At 45.9% G+C, this 20,111-nt stretch overlaps 1 protein-coding gene across 6 annotated transcripts in view; it reads right to left on the bottom strand.

Moving 5' to 3' along the window:
* mdy (diacylglycerol O-acyltransferase) overlaps nt 1–20,111 on the bottom strand; it is a 260,993-nt gene that overhangs the window by 170,030 nt on the left and 70,852 nt on the right. For 2 of the 6 annotated variants that reach the window (XM_037428844.2, XM_037428848.2), the window contains exon 2: nt 18,260–18,347. In XM_037428844.2, the coding sequence (XP_037284741.1) occupies nt 18,260–18,347 (88 nt within the window). Of the gene's footprint in view, nt 1–18,259; nt 18,622–20,111 lie in introns of those variants that run through there. The other 4 variants (XM_037428849.2, XM_037428843.2, XM_037428845.2 and 1 more) reach the window with 4 other exon arrangements.

The raw sequence follows: 20,111 nt of genomic DNA, 5'->3' as shown, positions 1-20,111 counted from the left end.
AAAAGGGAAACGTCATCACATAATAGCGCGCACACACGCACGAAGAAAAAAAATGAAAATAATGAAGCTACGACATGGGCGCCATGGGCATTAGCAGGTGTGAAGCAAAAAGGGTACTTGGTATCCCTCAAGCCACACCAGCACTAGCCCCCCGACCAAGCTACACCATTACTCTCCTATCCTCCAGCCACGATGCGACAAGTGCTTGCACCCCCAAGACAAAATCCCGCCGACGAGCTTAATGAGCGCTATCAACTGGCTTTTTTATTCAACACAACATATACATTGTATATAGTGGCTCGCAATGCATATTTTCGAGCTAGATTTAAATACTACAGCTACATTCTTTCCTGCATCCTTAAACGTACAAAACGGGATTATTATGAACAATGGATAATAAAAAATGGAGCAAATACCAGACACAATTGGAAGCGCATTAAAGACTCTTAGAGTCCGATACGGGTAATAAAAATAATTTGCAATGATAGGGAATACACTAATGAGGCTGATATACCTGACGTTCTCAGTGATCATTCTGTCAAACGTCAAACTACACCCTCACATAGTGTTCCACCACATCTTCCACGTACCGCAACCCTTGGTATCTCTTCCTTCGTCCTGTTTCTTCAGAAGAAGTTTTCAATGCCATTATTTCGCTCACACAGGACCAGGACTGGATTCTATCCAGCCTTCTAGAATAAAACTGGTTGCTGCTGACATATCAATGCTTGTTGCAGATATTGCCAATAAAGTTTTCAGAACAGGTACGTTTCCTGAGATGTTGAAATGCGGTAAAATAATCACGGTGTTCAAAAAGGGTACAACACTCGTCCCATGGTGTTTGTTTCTTCGTCATCTTTATTCCTCATTTCACGCTGTTACTCTTTGCTCTAATTATTGCTCTAATTATGAGCCAACAAACCTTCATAGTTGTTACTAACATTCACGATTACCACCTAATTTGCATTTTGCCGATTTTTAGTAAGGTCATTGAGATGCTTGCGCAGACACGTTCGTTGAACTATCTAAACAAATTTAATCTTCTCTCGTCACAACAGTTTGACTTTTGGAACGACTATTCGACGGAACAGGCACTAATCAATAACACGGATAAGAGACAATTTATCGATGAAGGGTTTGTTGGATGGGGTCCTATTTACTGAATTAGCAAAGGCATTCGACACACCAGTACATTCTTCTCAATAAACTGCTGTCATTTGGTATTACTGGCCCACTATTAAAATTATTCCGCAGCTAATTTGTCTGACAGGGCGGAAGTAGTGTACCTTAATTGTTAATTTTCATCCACTAAATAATTAACTGCGATGTTGTTAAAGGCTTTATATAAGGCACTTTGTTTCTCATATTCATAAATGACTTACCGAACCCGCTTACCTTTTTTGTTCGCTGTATGCTGTTTACACGACCATTTATTCACCACATGAAGTGTTGTGACTGATTTAAGACACACTGCAGATCTTCAAAACGTTCATTTATGTTGTAAAAATAACCAACTTCAAATTGTCCCTTTTAAAACAACTTTTTTTGTTCTTTTATAACCCACAAAAGGCGGTTGCTTCTTTTAAACTGTTTCATTTAATAATTGAATGTTAAACTTCTGGGTATTGCTCTCGATAAACGCTTCAATTAGAATATTCATGCTATACCTAATAAAAAAGGGTTTCATTTGGTATCCACATTATCAATAAGATACGTACATTTTTTCAACCTCATGTTCTTATTTTGATTTATATTGCGTATATTTATATACATTTATGATACTGCTTATGATCATAGGGTAACATATACGCCACTCATCACGAACCATTTCATAAACTTCAAAACCAGCCGATGAAATTAATGACGTTTAGGTCATTCTGTTCCCATTCTCTACCCTTATCAGCGGTTTCACATCCTATCCATTCAAGAGTTGTTTTGTTACAGATTGTCGCTCACCACATATATACCGTCTCATTCATCGTGAAAAATTATTAGAAAGTATTCCTTGCTATGTTCTCGTCAACAAAAACAACACCACGTCTTCAGAGAATAATTATTTTTTTATACCTAAAGCATGATTAAACTATGGCAGATTTACAACTCGCTTCTATGATATTCATCTTTGGAATTGTATCCCCTTTGGTATTTCTATGGTATTGTCACACTTACGTGGCGGTCTTGGTCCGCAAGCACGGAGACGAGGCGACTTGAAAAGAAATAAACTTTATTTGAGCAAACTTGTGCACATAACATAATTGCGTGAAAAAACTGCCAGTGGCCTCGAAACGTCCCGTGCGGTTCAGCGTCGGCGGAAAGAATGCTCTCTTCGCCGATTCGCATCAGTTCCTCACGTGGTCCCACTGCTTAGCAAAAGCATGCACAGCGCGCGAGCGACGGAACGACGCGCTACCGACGCCACACTGCAGATAAGCTGAGGGCGGTGCTGCGCAAAGAAGTCGGCACCAACATAGACGCGTGGAGCTTTGCTATGTGGGGTTTAACGTCCCAACACCACTATGTGATTATCAGAGACGCCGTAGTGGAGGACGCGTGGAGCAGTATTTTCTGGGTTTACGGTACGGTTTTTATGGTATCGGTATTTTTGATGGTATTCATATTTGGAATGGTAATTCGAAATTGTATTTTTAACACAGCACAACATGAAAAAACATTCCGTTAAATGAGAATTTCGTTCATCTGTAATAAATTTATTTTCATCATCACTTCACATTTCTGTAATCCTTCCCTTGTGCTGCAGTGGTAAACATAACTTTTGTTAGCATACATCGTTCTATATTGATGGCCTTTTTGATTTGTTCACACTTTTCGCTTTTGCTGCGGTTACCTTTTATGTACGCTACTAATGATAGGAGATCCCGCCTGACAGTTTCGAACTTTGGCACCTCCTGCTTCTGTATTTATTACGTAACCCGTTTATTGTACATGCAATCACAATGAATAAACTGGAACTTCATCAGGGGGTGCTATAACCCCCTGCAAAGTCATTAGTGCCACATGGCACACGCACGTCTTGACTAGCCGCCGAGTGAAGTGGCGCTGTGCTCGCGCGGGTTAGGGGGGGGGGGGTTGCCAGCGTGCGCCGACGGATGTTTCCTGTCATGGGTCCATCGGGGATGACACTGCGAGTCGTTTGCCTGGATCCCTCGCGCCGAGTCGAACGTCGGGGGCGCCACATTCACGGTACCCTGTGTTTGTTATGTTGGTTGCTGGTGTGTTGTATTCACATATTGTATAAGGTTATTCAGCGTGTCACTAGTGATGTATTAAATTCGGCTGGCAATATCGTGGTATGTAAATGCAGTTAATAAATGTATAGGTGTTGGTTAGCACAACCTCTGAGGTGTTCCGAGAGACTAGAGACCGCGTATTACACACACACACACACACACACACACACACACACATATTATATATATATATATATATATATATATATATATATATATATATATATATATATATATATATATATATATATAGATGAAATAGATGATCAGAGTTTCTTCCGGCTACCGTAATAAAAGTTATAAACTTCGAGAATAGTGCAGTATAGGAAACAAAACAATAAAATATTTATTTAATCCTAACTGTTTCGGCTGGTGGACCAGCCTTCTTCGGAGGATGTAAGTGAAATGATACAAGTTCCCGTAGCAGAGGGTCACCCTCACAGTTTAAAGACCCTCAAAAAAAAAAAAAAAGACAAGCGGGCGAACGAGGTTCGCCCGCTTGTCTATTTTTTCTTTTTTTTTTTTGGAGGGTCTTTTGGTAAGTGGGTATGCGCCTATTAACTGTGGCGCATACCCATTTCAGGCACAATTCCTGATCGTCATCAGCCACTGCACGAACAATTGGCACGAAATTTCGTGCAAGCGTTTGGCAGATACCACGTTTCTAAGAAGAATGACGAAAAGTTGCATAGCGAATGCCAACCTAATACACAAAAGTTGCTATTATTGCTGCCGTAGTGGGTATCAAGCAACTGTGCTTGCAGCCGTTCTCCAATGAGTGTTTAGAAAAGGCCGTAAAAGGGCGCTCTTCTCGCTTTCGCTGAGACAAAAAAGGTTTAAATATTAATTACTTTAACCTCCTTGCCTGCGACCGTGCTGCGCCTTCCGCGCAGGCCTGGGGTGTTTTGTGTGTGTGTGTGTGCGTGTGCGTGTGCGTGTGCGTGTGCGTGTGTGTGTGTGTGTGTGTGTGTGTGTGTGTGTGTGTGTGTGTGTAATATCCGCGAGCGACATCGACGCCGCGACCGAGACCAGCTCACTGAGAACGAATGAGTTTCGAAAATCTTCCCGCGGAGGGCAAAACGCCAGGCCTGCGCGGATCGCGCAGCACAGTCACAGCGAAAGCTAGAAGGGTGGCCTTTCAGAGGCTTTTCTAAACACTCTTTGGTATGCTACAAGCACACTGCTGGGTACCCGCTGCGCCATAAATAATCATATGTTGAATTCCAATGGCGGAGTCGGAGCAAGTTTTTCTGCTCCTTTCAGAGCAAGTGTGTTCCAATGACAGAGTGAGAGCGAGAGTCAAAAGTTCCAATGAGAGAGTCGGAGGGGATTCAGAGCGGGAGTCCCTCCGTGGAGCAGGAAAAACTGCTCCGCCGAAATCGGTGGAGTGGACCGGAACTCAGTGTGACGCATTTCCTTTGAGACGTTTGCCTGCTTAGGGGCGCGGCTGGCGCGGCGCGAGTTGTGTTGATAATGGCGGATGGCATGGACGGCTCGGCTACCTCGGCAAAGCGTGCGGCAATGCTTCTGCTACTCGATAGCGACAGCAGACGTCGTGGACAATAGCTGTTGCACGCTTGGCGTGATATCCATTCCACACAGGTGAATAGCGCTGAACAAGCAAACGAACGATGCGTCGATGCTGGTAAACCACGTGGGAAACAGACAGCGGAAAAGACCACGCGCAAGGTATCCTGGGTAACGCGGAAGCTTCCACCTTGCTCCAGCAGGGCGGGTTGTGTTCCGATGGCGGATTTGGAGGATTTGCTCTACGCCAGAGTCGAGTGCTCGCTCGCGAAGTCGGTCGGCTGCACCGACTCCGCCATTGGAATTCAACAATAAATTATGAGTAGTAGGCCAGCATTCACCATGCTATCCTTCATCAATCTTTGGAGAAGCGCAGTGTCCGTTATAGTAGACACATTAGTTGGAAATTTTGTGCATTTTTTTATGCTGTGGCTGACGACGATGACGAAATATGCTGGAAGTGGGTATGCGCCACAGTTAAAAGGTTATCAAGAACAACTTTTCTAATGGGTTGGAACATTGGACGACCCAGTCGTCACGCAATTTGCATTGTGTGACGCTTGGCTGTTTCTTTGATGTTCTTAAACACTTTATTACTCATATAAACGCGATTCTTTTCCCGACATAAAGCCATGCCTAAGGCCAGTTTAGAAACGAGTTCTAAGCACTTGCGTGGCTCAGTAATAGAATACTGGCCTCGCCAAATAGCAAACCCGGGTTGAAATCATATTGTGTCATTAGTGTTTTTTTTTTATTTACTACGTTCCAAGCACTGGCATAACTCAGTGGTAGAATACTGGGCAGGCACACATCGGATCCGAGTGTCATTTGTGTTTTTTATTTATAGACTTTTTTTTCGTTCGATACTGGTTATGGTGCATTCAGACGACGGACCGAATCCGGATGTGGCGGGACGGACGGCGCGTCACGTGACCTCGCAGCAGCGATTCCCCTCGTCCGCGCGGCTCGCGGACGGATGACCCCAACCTATTTCTCACATCGGGATTCTGGCGGGAGAGAGCCGGTACTTCAGCGGAATAGCTCAGGGTTGGTGGCAACCAGTACACTTTTCGTCTGCTCGCGGCATGTCATCCATGGCTCACGGACAGCTAGCTGCATGACTGGTCGGCATCATCTACGCTTGAGCATGGTTTACTTAGTTTCCGGGGGCTTTGTTCTCGGGGTATTAAATACGCAGAAATCACTTTTGTGGTTCGGGAAATGTCGCCGCCGTTGTTTTGACACGCGAGATCCTTAGCCGCCATGGTGGGGAAATATTCTAACTTCTGCAACCGGCGACGTGCCGCTTCTAAGAACGGATGAGAGACGCGTTCAGAAGTTCTACAAGTGGGGAAAATGGTGTTGAAAGAACATTCTGCCAGCAACTACCTTTTCTCCTGAAAGAATAACACTCCTCGTTCATTTGTCACAACGCGACAGACATCGCAGCCAAGCATCGCTTCTTACGGGCATCTATGTTGAATACTCTCAAACCGGTCTGCTGCCAGCGGGCGCAGGTGAGCGCCGAATCTGCTGTCGAGGGTAATCCGGTTGTTTTCCCCTAGGACACCGTCCGTCGTGTGGGTGCGCCTGCAGGCAGATCATCCGCGGATTAGCTGTCTGCGTCCATGACAAATCCGGATTCGGTCCGTTGTCTGAATGCACCATTACGAACGCCGGCGGCGGCGGACAACTACGGCGCCGCGCGTGAACCGTGTTCTGATCTCGTAACAGCTTTCGCTTGTAGTGTACACATATCCTAAAGGAGTACGGTCACTAGCGTGGGCCCGGTCTTAGCGAGCCACACGTTAACCATCGCATCTGCACACGCGCGTTCGGACAGCCATGGCGCCGAGCGCAGCGTGGCAAGAACACGGTGCTGCTCCCAACAGGTCACAACACTTTGTTACCTGCGGCAACTAAAAAAACAGTACAGAGCCCGTTGCAACAGAGGCGGCAGGACAGCAAATAGGCTTATCCACGCCACAGGCGAGAAGCACTACACAGGGTGCCGCGAGCCCGTCTCAGTGGGCGAAAGTGATTCACGGTTACCCCACTCTACAGGGCCCGGTCGCTCCAGCGAGGGCAAAATCCGCTCGCGTTGGCTTCGAGAGGTACGGGTCGGCGAAGTACGGCCACGCGCTAAGAGACCACACCGCGCTTCGGTCTAACGTTCGAAACGAAAGGTGAGCGTTCGCCACAGGCGCCGTTGGCGAAGTCCGAGCGAGCCCCAAACAAAAGGAGCCCACGGATGGGAAAGAAATGCGTGCCCACCCTACGTCGTTCCGGAGAGGTTCTCTCACTCCCGACAAGCGTGCGCGAAACGTCTCCGAGGGACTCCGCGCCGACATCCACGCGAGAGGGGTTAACATCACTTCCACTCCCCCAGAGCCGACAGACACGGAGAGTCATGTAAGGACATGAGAACGGCAGAAATGGCCGCAATGCCCGCGCATTAATGGCGAGCTAGCCTCAATCCCCACACACTGTAAAAAGAAAATCAGAAGCGAAACTGGTAAAAAAATACTGCCTTTTTCACCCCTTTGAATGCCGTTAGATGTCCAGAAGCGCACAGGGAGCGGAACAGATGTGAACTTGAAGTCATCGCTAGTATGATAGCGATAGAAATAGGTGCGGCCACGAAAGTGGTAAGGATACAACGCGACCGTTTACAATTTACATTTTGGCAAGTGTGGTCGACATATAGACATGTGCTACTGGGGCATGCGAAGAGTAGTTACTATAGTATCGAGAATGGAATCTACCTGCAACACAGGGACTGTTCAACACAATGAAAGCTTCTTTCCAAAGCAGCTCACAACAGGCAAGCTTCCCTCCTCTTTCAGAACACGCTTTACTGTCCCGCAAAACGATTTTTTTTTCATCTACTGTGACAGACTGTCACAGACTGTCAATCGTTGTTAGAGAATTTCATTATAGGCTGCTCTCGAAGAGGGTCCCCGGAGGAAGACTGCGAGTGGTGGTGGTAGTGGTTCATGAGGAAAAGGAAGAAGGCACCTAATTTCTGTCTGCCTACAGGCGACACGGCGCAGTGCCTTTGGGTGGGGTGGAGGGGGATGAAATAGGATAGGAGGAATAGTGGTGGTGTGTAGGGAGGGATGTCCGGGCCGCTTCAGCGCGAGCAGCAGGCCGTCGGCAAGGGCACTGCGAGTCGGAGAGGGGAAGTTGCATCTGGTCGGCCCGTATGCTCCTCGCACCTCAAACGAGTGGGCCACCGCAGGGGGTCTCCGGGACGACCAGATACCGAAATTCGATCTCGTGTTAGCGCGTCGGGGCAGTTTTCTCTAATGCGATGTTTACAGAAACTGCACTGTAGTTCTGTTGCGCGTGAGGATTTACGCGATCACGTAAACTCGTGTTGCGATTGGTTACCTCGGCTAATCTTATTGGTACGTAAAAGCCGAGAGCCAGTTGGTGGAGAACAGTGGTTCTCCCCGCTGTCCGCCTACGCGAGAATTCTGCAAAAGCCTATTTAAGCAGCGACTCGGGCCTTCTTTGCGACAGCCGATAGAGTTTTCAAGCAAGGAGGACGTGTTAGGGGCTAGTCATAACATTAAAATCATGACATGTATGTCGTGAATGTCATGATTTACATGTCATAGTCTTGCGGTGGTTTCGTTCACATGACATATTGCAAAACTGGTATAATATGACATGACTGCATGGCAAAATAAGTAACAGGCCCTAACGTGCAAAAATTATGACATGCATGTCATGTAAGTCATGACTACACGCCACGCCCATGGTGCGCTCGCGGTCGTTTCGCTAGCGTCACACATGCCAAAGCTGGCATTACTTGACGTGAACGGAAAACGAAGGCGAATGTCACGTCCAAACATGATAATCATGATATGCATGTCAAGTAAAACATGACAACATGCTACTACGCTAAAAGCGCGCGCGCGACCGTTTCGCTAGTTTAACATATACCAAATTTGGTATGACGTGACGCGAACGAAGGGAGGGCAAAGGGAAATGACACGTCGAAACATGATAATCATGGCATGCGTGTCATGTAAAACTTGACTACCTGCTACACTCATAGCGTGTTCGCAGCCGTTTTGCTATAGCTTCACATATACCAAATTTTGTGTTACGTGACGTGAATGGACGACGAACACAAATGCCAGGCGCAACCACGATAATCATGACATGGAAGTCATGTGCGCCATAATTTACATCCGCCTCGTAACGTTGTGTTGATTTTAAAGTGTCATATCGACCTTCCTCATTCGTACTTCACTTATCATCGATTCCCACTGCACGCGGGATCTGCCAATGTTTCCGTGCGTCTAGCCACTAATGATGAAACAACGGACGCCACTCTTCGCAGGATCACGTTGGCCGGTAAAACGCACCCACGGGACAACAATTCACGCGACAATCGCGATCCGTAAACAATCACCGTCCTTCTGCATCAAGCACATTGTTTTTGTCCCCACTGACGTCCACTTCCTTCTCGATGGGAACGCCACGCATCGATATCATTACGCCTCGCAAAGTAATAAGCGATATTTTTTTGTTTTTTCATTGTATTTGTAGCCACGTCAATAAGCATGAACCGTCACTTACGGCTCCTACGCAGGGAATCACTAGCATCGAGCGTGACGAGGTGCAGCCTTTTCCTTCATAATTAACATACGTACATATGACAAAGCATTGCCAAATAGAAGCCAATAATTTATAAGAAACAGTAGGCTCACGACAGTAACTGTCCGATTGGCCAACCAGCACTGGGGGCAATAATATCATAAAGAAAAGTATCTCCACAAGGCATCTAAGAACGGTCACAAGCTCCCCATGCTTTAAGATGGTCCAAATATTCAATGCTCCGAATAACGACAAGTTTGCGACAACAAAGACAGGACTGGCAGAAAAATAGCAACACCTGCAGGTTTTGAGCAGATTATCACAATTTAAAGGAGGTGCGTAGTAAACAAGCATATAAAACTCTGGTAAAAAGAGAGAGAGAGCATTCCGCATCCACCTTAGGGCGATTCAAACGTCTAGTGAAAAAGGCCTGTGCAAGGTCATCAAACACGAATCAGAAAGAGAGAGTAGTTCCTTCACTGCTCCACGTTCTCACATTCCCCGTTTTGAAACCACAGCAATCAACAAAATCCGAGGACCTTCAATCAGCGCTTAATTGCAGAACTACCACGACCTGTGCTGAGGGAGGAAAAGAACATCTGAAGGAAAATCGACGACCCGTGTTTGGGTGGCACGAGTGAGCTTCGAATGCAAGCGTTCTCGGCCAATTCGAGTATAACTTGGGCGACACCGTGGGAAATTTATCCTTCAGCAGCACAACGTCAATACTTGTCATTGAAGCGATTCCGTCTTTTCTTTGACAGCGAGGCATTCGCGTCATTGTGCCTCGAGGTGACAAAAACGCACTCACTCTAAAATACACTGTTCCTTCAAAATGCGAAATTGTGCTGTTTAAAGTTTCTCAACTGCACAGTGCACGGGTTATGAGGAACGTCGAGAGAGGAGGGCCCTTTTGATTAACAAGGACCCCTCGGGTTCTTGTACCTAAGTATACACAGTTTTTTTCTCATGAAGCGCCATTTATCGTATTACAGTAGTCACGGCCAGGAAACGAACACACGACCTCAATACTTCCCGCAAAATGCGTGCAGCACCCCACTGAGTTAGCGAGGACGACAGCAGGGCCTTTTGTTCCACTGCTCAGCTACTTAGTACAAAGTGGCTTCGATTTTCAGTAACGCTTCAATGGGGAGCGTGGAGGTGTCTAAAATGCAAAAAAAAAAAAAAAAAAAAACGATCACGTATCATGCTTGGGGTTCAGCTTGCGAACTCTAGCAAGCCAAAATAAACTCCAAACAACCTGTACTACGGCGTCTTTCTACAGCCCATTTTCGCTTGAGCATTTGCAGTATCATACAACAGCTTTCCAGAGTATCTTTTCTTCATGGCCTTATTACTTTATGACCCAGGGTTGCATGCTCAAGAGCGAATGCGTACATAAAAAAGTACGGGCGCGGCTGACATGCAGATATAGAGCTGCAGCTGAAACATGAAGCAGGTTACGACACGAGGTCGACTTAATTGCCGAGATGACAGAGTGACTGCCCGATAGCAATTGTGTCAGTCTCGTGTTCCCAGGCCAGGGCCATTCTTATAAATGAAGCTTTTTTTTTTTTTGCTTAAGGATCGAGACCAAGTTTTGTGTGGCTGCATGTATGCCACTGTTTTTATTATTTTTTGCGCATCTGTATATTGGGTAACGCAACTGTGCATTTGCACGAAGTTTTTACGATTAAACCCAGGGCTACATGTAGCAGCAAATGGTATTGTGCAAACCTTATACGGTAAACGACGAAGTATAATGACAGTAAACGCACCTCGTTCGTAATACCTAAATTGAGACATAAAATCTCAAGATACTGTCTAGAGCCAGTAAAGTACACATACCTATTAAATGTGTAGCGCATTTTATATCCGCAGCCTCTTCAACTGCAATTATATTCTTTGATCGAGCCACCGGGTTAGTGCCACCCTGTCGCATGCCAATTACCAATTTTCTAGAATCGGTATGCGCCACTGCACAAGCGGTAGCGGATTCTTATTTGAAGCAATACGCGTGTCCCAGTTTGTTGTGCCATTCCTCGAGCATCGCGCACAGTTCTTTTACAAAGGCAAGCTTTCTATATCGTCTCCGTCATCGTGACATCGCTGCGCAGGCACTGCGCGCACGCCTGATTCGTGTTGCATGAAATATTACAATTAAAGTTGCAATATTTAATTAAGGCGGATAGACAAACATCGCGTATGATGTGGCATGCGCACAGGGTACACATCGCTGTCAGTTGTACCAGAGGGATAGATGATGGAGGCGGAAACGTTGTAGGTCCATGTGCTCAGATTTGGGCGCACGTTAAAGAACCCCAGGTGGTCAAAATTTCCGGAGCCCTCCACTACGGCGTCTCATAATCATATAGTGGTTTTGGGACGTTAAACCCCACAAATCAATCAATCAGAGGGATAGATGTGGGGGTGATGACTCGATTAACCGCACCAGTCACCACCTCCCCATCTGACAGGTATCAAACCCACGACGTCGCTCTCGCCATCGGAACGCAACACTCCATTCACAGACGAGGCCAAAGACACATTCCAGTTCTACAGACTCTCCTTCGTGCATACGTATACTGATGTCCGAGTGCACGCCTCACTGTTTTTTATACCTATACACACCAACAAAACTGAGCCATCTCGTGACAGAACTTTCTCATTGTCCATCAGCAAGTGCTCACAAAGAAAGCGAAAGCAGAGATTCGAAAGGCAAAAAAAAAAAAAAAAGGCGGCGGAATCGGCTATGCCAAATGGTGGCATCAAAGACGACTCACGAGGCAAATGCGTTCTACGGAACGAGCGAGAGGGTGATTTGAGGTACGCGTCGAAGGCATTGCAAGCGACACGCAGCCAAAGGGGGACACGAGGCCGTCTAGCGAAAAACCTTGAGGCGATGTGGCTGCAATTACGAGACCGCCGCGGGCAGCTATCACTCTGCCGCGGCGAGCTGATGAGCCGCGAAATCCTGGATTTCCTTCTGAACGCATCTTTGAGCTAGTAGATAATAGCTGTAGGAAAAAGAAAAGAATCGGAAAGATACGAGCCCAGTACGCGTTTCTCGGTTGCATTGCTTTGTAACAGTGCTCTAACGAGCAGTAGTGCAGCATTGGTTGTTCACTGCGGCATTGTACAAGGAAACAAAACCACGTCGTCCAAAATTCTCGACCGGCTTCCACGAGCAGTGGAGATGGCAGTTATGCGATTACTGGGCACGGCAACATGCGATCTAGTGGTAATCTAATGGCATGAGCGCACGATTGCAGACACAACCACATAAAACAAAACTAACAAACAAAAAATGCGGACATTGGTAGAAAACGAAGCATAGTTATCCCGACGCCCTCTCCCTTCTCTGTTTCTCCATCTTTGAAACTCCCTCATCCCTGCCCCCAGTGTAGGGTATCATACCGGTCCTTCTAGAATGGCTAACATTCCTGCCTTTCCTTTCTCCCCTGTTCCTTCCTTTTTTTTTTCATTCCTTACAACACTGACGTAGACTTCTGACCTTCCACCACGAAAGAAGTCCGGACAGACTCGACATTACCGTCGATGCTGCATGTCACGCCACACGCACTCCGAGAATTGTCATAGTATAGCTAGCAGAAGTGTCAAATACTGAATAAAATGGAGGCTTATACTGCATGCCTGTGCACCTACCAGTTTCGTTAATCGCAACAACAGATTTAGTATGCATTGCTCTACCGGATGTTTCCACACAAAGATGTCAAAAGGCACGCATACAAGGGAACACACAGCCCAGAATGCGCAAGTCTGTTGCGCATGTACGCCTCCTCGTCTTCACCTTCATTGTGCCCCGTATGTAATTATATCGATACACCCGGCGCGCATTCACACGAAACAATGTGCCATTGCTGATGCCGCACGTGCTGTTCAGCGAGGTCAGACACCAAAACGGTCATCAGCACTGACACTCGAGTCACACACGCAAAGCACGCGCGGCACGGAATTAAGGGTACTCGAGTCACGGCACGATTGTAGAGCAGCCACATAAGATCATCTGACGAGATGAGCCGTATTCGTGTGAGAAATCGCAGTGCGTAGTATCGAATAGACGGACATACTTAAATTATTTCAGAATAGCTATTGAGGATAAGTAATTAAAGTCATGTGAGTATACTTACAAAAGAATGTCTTCAAAGCCAAGCTTCTGTGATCAGGGCCGGCAGTGAGGTTTATATGTATTCGTTTCCAAGCAGTGCAGATTTTGGGGACAAGGATAACGAAAACTGGGTTCGTTTCAGGATTTCTCATAGTTCAAATAACTTAGATTTATAATCCACCAATGAAACAAGTTACTTAATGCGGATATTTAAACAGTAAATATAAAATTTTATTGAGGAACTAGGCATGCGCTAAGCGATTTGTCATGAAAGTAGTGTCGAAATTCTATTCAAGTCATCGAAGTGCGTTATACTGCGGCTCGAGTAATAAAGTGAAGATACCTGCAAACAACGATGCTGCAATTAATAATGTACAGGATACACACGATAAGCGTGTGATGGGGCACTTAGGCCCCATCAGAGCATGCGGCCAAAGTGCCGAGGGCAGAGAGAACCGATATGGTGAAATAATTATCGCATATTAGTTGAAAAGAAGCACAGCTGAAGGAGGCGTCACACGCGTGCACGAGATTAATCCTAAACCTAATCAAGGGCGGCGAACAGAAAGCGCGTTATAAGTGTACAAGTGCACTTGTACGGCGAGTGCAATCCGCCTGTAAGTTCCCCTTTTACTGACGGCGTTGTACAGGCAACGAAAACTTTGCGTCACTGTAGGAGGAATGCAAAGGTACAGTACCATTTACGCGTTGGTGTTCCTGGTTTATCGCGGCTTCGGTGCATCACAAGACATTAAAACGGTAAACCAGACTGGTCGCTAGGAATTAACACTATAAACCGCCTCTATCAGACTCGCCAGACCAGTAAGTTAAATCATCATCAATGCAAGAGTAGTCAAAACTCTACTTAATTTATTCAATGAAATCAATGAGTGTTTCACGAAAGACTTTTGTTGATTAAGGTGCCCAGGAAGCGGTGCGTCTGTGGATATTTGACAATCTGCCCATTGATGTAGACAGGGTATGGCGTAATTGGTTTTGCGCGGGAACGCAATCAACGCGCCCTTCTCGGTTGATATAGCAAAGCCTTGTTTTTGAGGGGAAGCTGTTGTCAGGGTTGCTGCCCACTGTATTCGCGCACGCACATGCGGGCGAGTAACTACAGCACTCCAGAAACAAATGTCATCAGCGTATACGGATAGGCAGATCGACTTTGGTACAACCTCCAGCAGACCAATGAGGGCAAGTACGTAGATGTTTACATTTTAGGACGCAAATACCTCTTGTCAAATCTTTGGCACGAGAGTGACACAGTGCAGGTGACATACCCGTGTCCTCTATTCCGCAAAACAGCGGGGACGCAGAAACCTTACCAATAATTGCACGCGCACCAGGTAGAGCCACTTGGCACAAAGGTTCGCTGAAGCGACACGCTTCATATTCCTGAATGTTACCAAACGACTATACTGCGGTAGAGATATATGCATTTGGTGTGCTTACTGAACAGCTGACTTTGAAGGTCAGCGAAGCGATATCGCTGCTACCATATATGTATAGTGATGTGCACGAACACGATTCACGGGATGTACAGTGCACGGATCGAAAAGCAACAATAAAGCTAATCGTTTCCGCGGATCAGGGAATCCACATGGTAAGGCCATTGTAGGTAAGCACAACTATACCTACGAATTCTTCGTAGCGGACAGCCTGCTCCACGCGACGGAAATAAAAAAAGCACACCCTGTCGATGACTGGCAAACTCGCCCTTTAGGACCGATACATTCGCCACCCGAAAGGTTTCGCTTGAAATGCTGGGAATCCACTACCATATTCGTTACGGCTCAGCCACGTAATTATCCAAACAAACGACAGCGAAAAGAGGAAACGTGCGGGAGAACGAACTAGCAAGGACGAAACCGCCGGGAGCGAAAAAGCGATAGTACGCCTTTCCGTTGCCCGAGCGATAGGCGCGTCCGGCCAAGGCCAAGGAAGGAAACGACGCACGTGTCCAGGCTCACTCGCAGCCCTCCTCTGTGAACCCAGCAGACACAATGCCACGCTGCAAACAACCCCCCGAAGCTCGGTCTGGAGAACCGTAGTCATTTTGTTGTCGGCAGTGCATAGATCGTTGGGGCAAGAGTTGCTGGTGTACTGTTGCAGTTGAGACACGGCGAAAGAAAAAGAAAAACACGGATAAGAAGGAAATGATAACAAGTACTGCCTTAGTTTCTGTAGCCGTTAAGTCACCCCTGTATGTGGTTTTTGGCTATGCAACTTAACTGAAAATACTCTTTCCCTAAAGGACACTGCGTATCAAGATAAAAAAAAATGAAGTTAGGTTAGGCGTGGCGCTTCAAAACATTTTTGTTGTTTCTGTTTTGACGTTTAAGCGAGGTGCTGAATGCGTGCGCAATAGAGCTGCGAAAGTCGGCCCAGGAAACAGCAAGGGCTAATGAAGCGGTCGCCACTGCCCACCCCACAGCGCAGTAATTTGACAAGCTTGAGATCAGCGGCGACGTGGCGTGCCGGGCATTTGGCAGTCGTTCACAAGTAAATCATCTGCGTATATCACTTGGGATGACTGACATTGCCAGCAATATACTTAATTGAAACGCGGCTCACACAAAGCACTTACCGTTGTATATTAAATGCACATTAAAAGCATGTGCGTTAATACGGATGCATGTAATCGATTATGGACGATGTGTGCAAAGGTGCGTGCGCATAGTACGCAGCTTGTAATGCACAGAAAAAAATTACATCGACATTGTAAATTTATTCATTATAATCTGACATTCTTTGCCACAGCCCAGAGGCATCTTAGCGATTCTTCTGTTCATGGTTTATCGAGCAGTGTTGCGCGTCATATTTTTCCCGTTTGCGTATTTTGCCACAACTATGACACACTTTAATAGCATGTATATGCAACGTAAATTAAGGCTTTTAGTTATGACGCTAAACGCTCCTTGTATCCACCATATTGCCCTGGGCGAACCGGGATGGACAACTGCGACGGTAGCCTGTGGACGCCTCTAATATGCGACTTTCCCTCCGCCGCATGGATACATCTGTACCGATGATGCTCTGTTGGATACGGACGACTAAGGTGATTATAGTGCTGACGCTCGACCCTTAGAATGCAGTCCAGGGAGACTATGATGACAGTGGTGACGACTAACCGCAAGCGGTAGGGACTTTATGATCAATTTTGATCAGTATTTCTCTTTCTTTTTTAACCAGGCGGAGAGGAAAAATGGCAGACGGCCGGCTTTGTTTTCTCCTCTCATCGAATTTTAACACTCGACATGGTGCGCATCGGGCCGCCTTTAACTTTAAGCAATAGGAAAGGAAAAAAAAAACAGAGCTGTGAACAGCGTACCCTAATGAACAAAAGAAAAAGCCGTATTGGCAATGAAAACACAATTAAACACGAGCGATAACCGGGAAATACAACTGAGTAACGTGCATAGTCTTTATCAACATACCCACCAAATCGTGCATAATAGAGCATAATGAGGACAAATATAGAGGAAACATGCAAGACGCACATGTATGTTCCAACTTCGTCTCTTGTTTATGCCCTATTGTTGGACGATCATGAGTAAACAACTAGCTTAAATTTCTGTCCTTGTAATATTGACCGATATGCTTACTATGCAAAGGTGTCACAATTCATGCAATTTTAGATAGCGCTATTAGTTGTTATTATCTACATATAAGCTAAAAGTTGATTCAGATTTACTCGAGGAATATGAATCGCAAGTAGTAGACCGTTGTTACATGCTTACACAGATGTAGGTCAGATGGTGTTTCATTGTTGGCGCGACCGCTGTACTAGTAAAATATGGAGGCCCGAAAAGGTAGCGAATGTGCTTAATTATGGCCGAGTAAAAATATTCTAATATAATGTTTAACAATTATTTATTAACCAGTTTGTTTCGATTCATTTACGTAGCTAAGTTTAAAATCGGTTCATTATTAGAGCAACTATATGCTTTGCTGGCTACTAAACACATTAAGTAGGGAAGATCGCTTGGCCGCCGAAAACTTTTAAGAAAAAAAAGCAGTAAAATTAGGAAAAACGTTACAGAAAATCTTGAAGATGTTATCCCGGAACATGACTAAATGAAAAGGCATAAAGGCTGTCGGAAAGTAAACTAGTCGCATCGTGTAGAAACTTAAAAAGTTTCTGGTTGATTGATTGATTGATTGATATATGGGGATGAACTTCCCAAAACCACCATGTGATTATGAGAGACGCCGTAGTGGAGGGCTCCGGAAATTTCGACCACCTGGGGTTCTTTAACGTGCACCCAAATCTGAGCACGCGGAAACAATAAGTTTCTGGGGAAGCCAAGTTGAAAGAAGCGCTTATCCAACATTTTATACATACCATGTGCGCAAGCATTTACAATATTCATTCGGTGCAAAAAAACTACAGTTTAACAGGAGCGCATCGCTGATGCTGTGCGGTGAAGTTCCGGGATTGCACGATTTTGTGCGCGTCTCAGAAAGACCGAAACTCTCACGAATTGTTGGTGAAAAACCCTACAACAGAGATTTTATTTGCGCTGTAGTTGCTCGAGCGAATCCATCGCCGTGCCTTGGGCACGCGCTGACACGCTCACTCCTCCGGCAAGAATGCGCATCTTCCCGCGCACGAGTATTGCTGAGTGTGTCATCAGCGCGGCCTCGCACCGCGCCCCCCACAGCGTGCGTTTTACTGCGCGTTCCGGTGTCGCGCTTTTTTAAAATAAAAGAAAACAAAAATGGTGTCGGGACTTGCCAATAATATGATGCAGAAGTTGAAGAGGCCCCGGTAGTTGGTCCATCCCCGGGAACTGCTGAATAGAGAGTCGCACGGCTTGTGGATCCTGCGTAAAAGAAGAGCCGGAGAGCCCCTCGTCACTTTCTCGTACCCATCGGCGACAGGCGTGCTCGAAGTCGTCCCCACGACGGACACATCGCGGGGCGACTCAGCGACACGCGAAATCGAGTTCTCCATCGGTCGCTTCGGCGCGCACACACTGCTTCACGAGGAAAGCGAACGCTGTGCGCAGCTGCTCTCGCGAGGGTCGCCCGCGCGTTAAAAACATGCACCGCCTAGACGATCAACACGCGCCGTCGTGTTTCGGTATCGGCCCGCCCCCTTTACTAGGCTAGACCGAGTGCGCTTTCTGAATACGTAAAAGCCGCCGCTAGGGGCCTTGGTGGCGCTACATGCCGTTCGGTGCTTCTGTTCGCGTTTTCGGCTTGACGAGTGAACGATTCGAGAACGGGCGGCAGAAGTCGCGAGCAGGAGCCTGTTTGATAAGTTTGAGGAAAATAGGTAGCAGTACGATTAATGTCTTACCGGCAGTGTTAAGAACTTTCCATAAAGATAAATCAGCTATTTGTTAATGCGACAAGTGCACGGTGACATAGAAAGTTCCGAAAACAATATAACTTGAAATTTTATGCCAGCCATTTACGTACATTGATCGTCTCAGATTGTATATCCGCACAACGAATACAGACGGATACAGTAAACTATATATCTCCTAAACAACGAAAATGCGAATGACCTAAATGTAACTTGTTATTCGCTGCGTAACCTTTTTGGTGCGTCGCATTGTTGTTCATAATAAACATGACACACAATTCCAACTGATTTAAAAGCGACTTTCACCATTTGGGATGGTACTCACATGTTTATGCTTCCGCTGTGCGATGTAACTAACCGCACATGCTATCATGCAATTCCGCTTGGATGCATCTACATCACTCGTTTAATGGAGACGCCAGAACAGCAAGTGTAACGCACTTCGTTAACGGTTACTGCAATTGAGCGACGTTCCAATCCGCTTCATGTGCACTCCTTTTCCACGCAGTCCACCACTTTTCCACGCCCTCAAGGCATGTTTGTATAGCGATTACGCGAAGAGTGCAGAAACATACTACAATCGAATGTTACCAAAAGGCGTAGAAATAGTTTCAAGGCGGCGATGATGCAATATATGCTAAATACTGTTGACCTACGCGTTCTAGACACTTACGAAATAAATTTATTGGAGGTAGTTCCTAAAGCTACGGATATACCAGCGTACAAGGAATGTTTAAAACTGTGGAATGCAAATGCTGTGCCTTGCAATTTACTTCTACCATTGTTTACTGACAATTAAAAGAAAAATATTTCCACATAATGCTGATGACAAATTACCACAATTATGTTTTTCTATCACTGCTTTGACAGAGCACTGTTTCTGCTAGCGATTTCAGATCTCTCACATCATAGGGCCTTCTCATTTATTCGGAAAACAACCTTCAGCCTTTGACTACAGGCAATATTTTAAATTTTTATCATAACTTCAATAAAGTTTCCTCACAAAGGAACCCAACCTGCACTGCATGTGTCCCAGGTAACTTTAGCCAGAGTTTAAAAATATGCCGGCACACGCGATTACGACGCGACCAAATGCATGTTGCTCACCGTCACCTGGAGTTAGACTACTTTTTGTGTTCTCAAATATTGTCTAGTTAGATATATTTAATTACCTAACTTTACAAGAAACGAATATAGATAAAAAATTTCAGTGAGAAAGTTGTAGATCTGTTTGCAAAACGTCCTTTTAGACAGTTCTGAACATTATATCTGCTAG

This window comes from Rhipicephalus microplus, chromosome X (genome assembly GCF_043290135.1).
Source record: "Rhipicephalus microplus isolate Deutch F79 chromosome X, USDA_Rmic, whole genome shotgun sequence".
Classification (NCBI taxonomy): Eukaryota; Metazoa; Arthropoda; class Arachnida; order Ixodida; family Ixodidae; genus Rhipicephalus; species Rhipicephalus microplus.
Note: the sequence above shows the minus strand (reverse complement) of the source record. Positions and strands in the feature narration are given on the sequence as shown.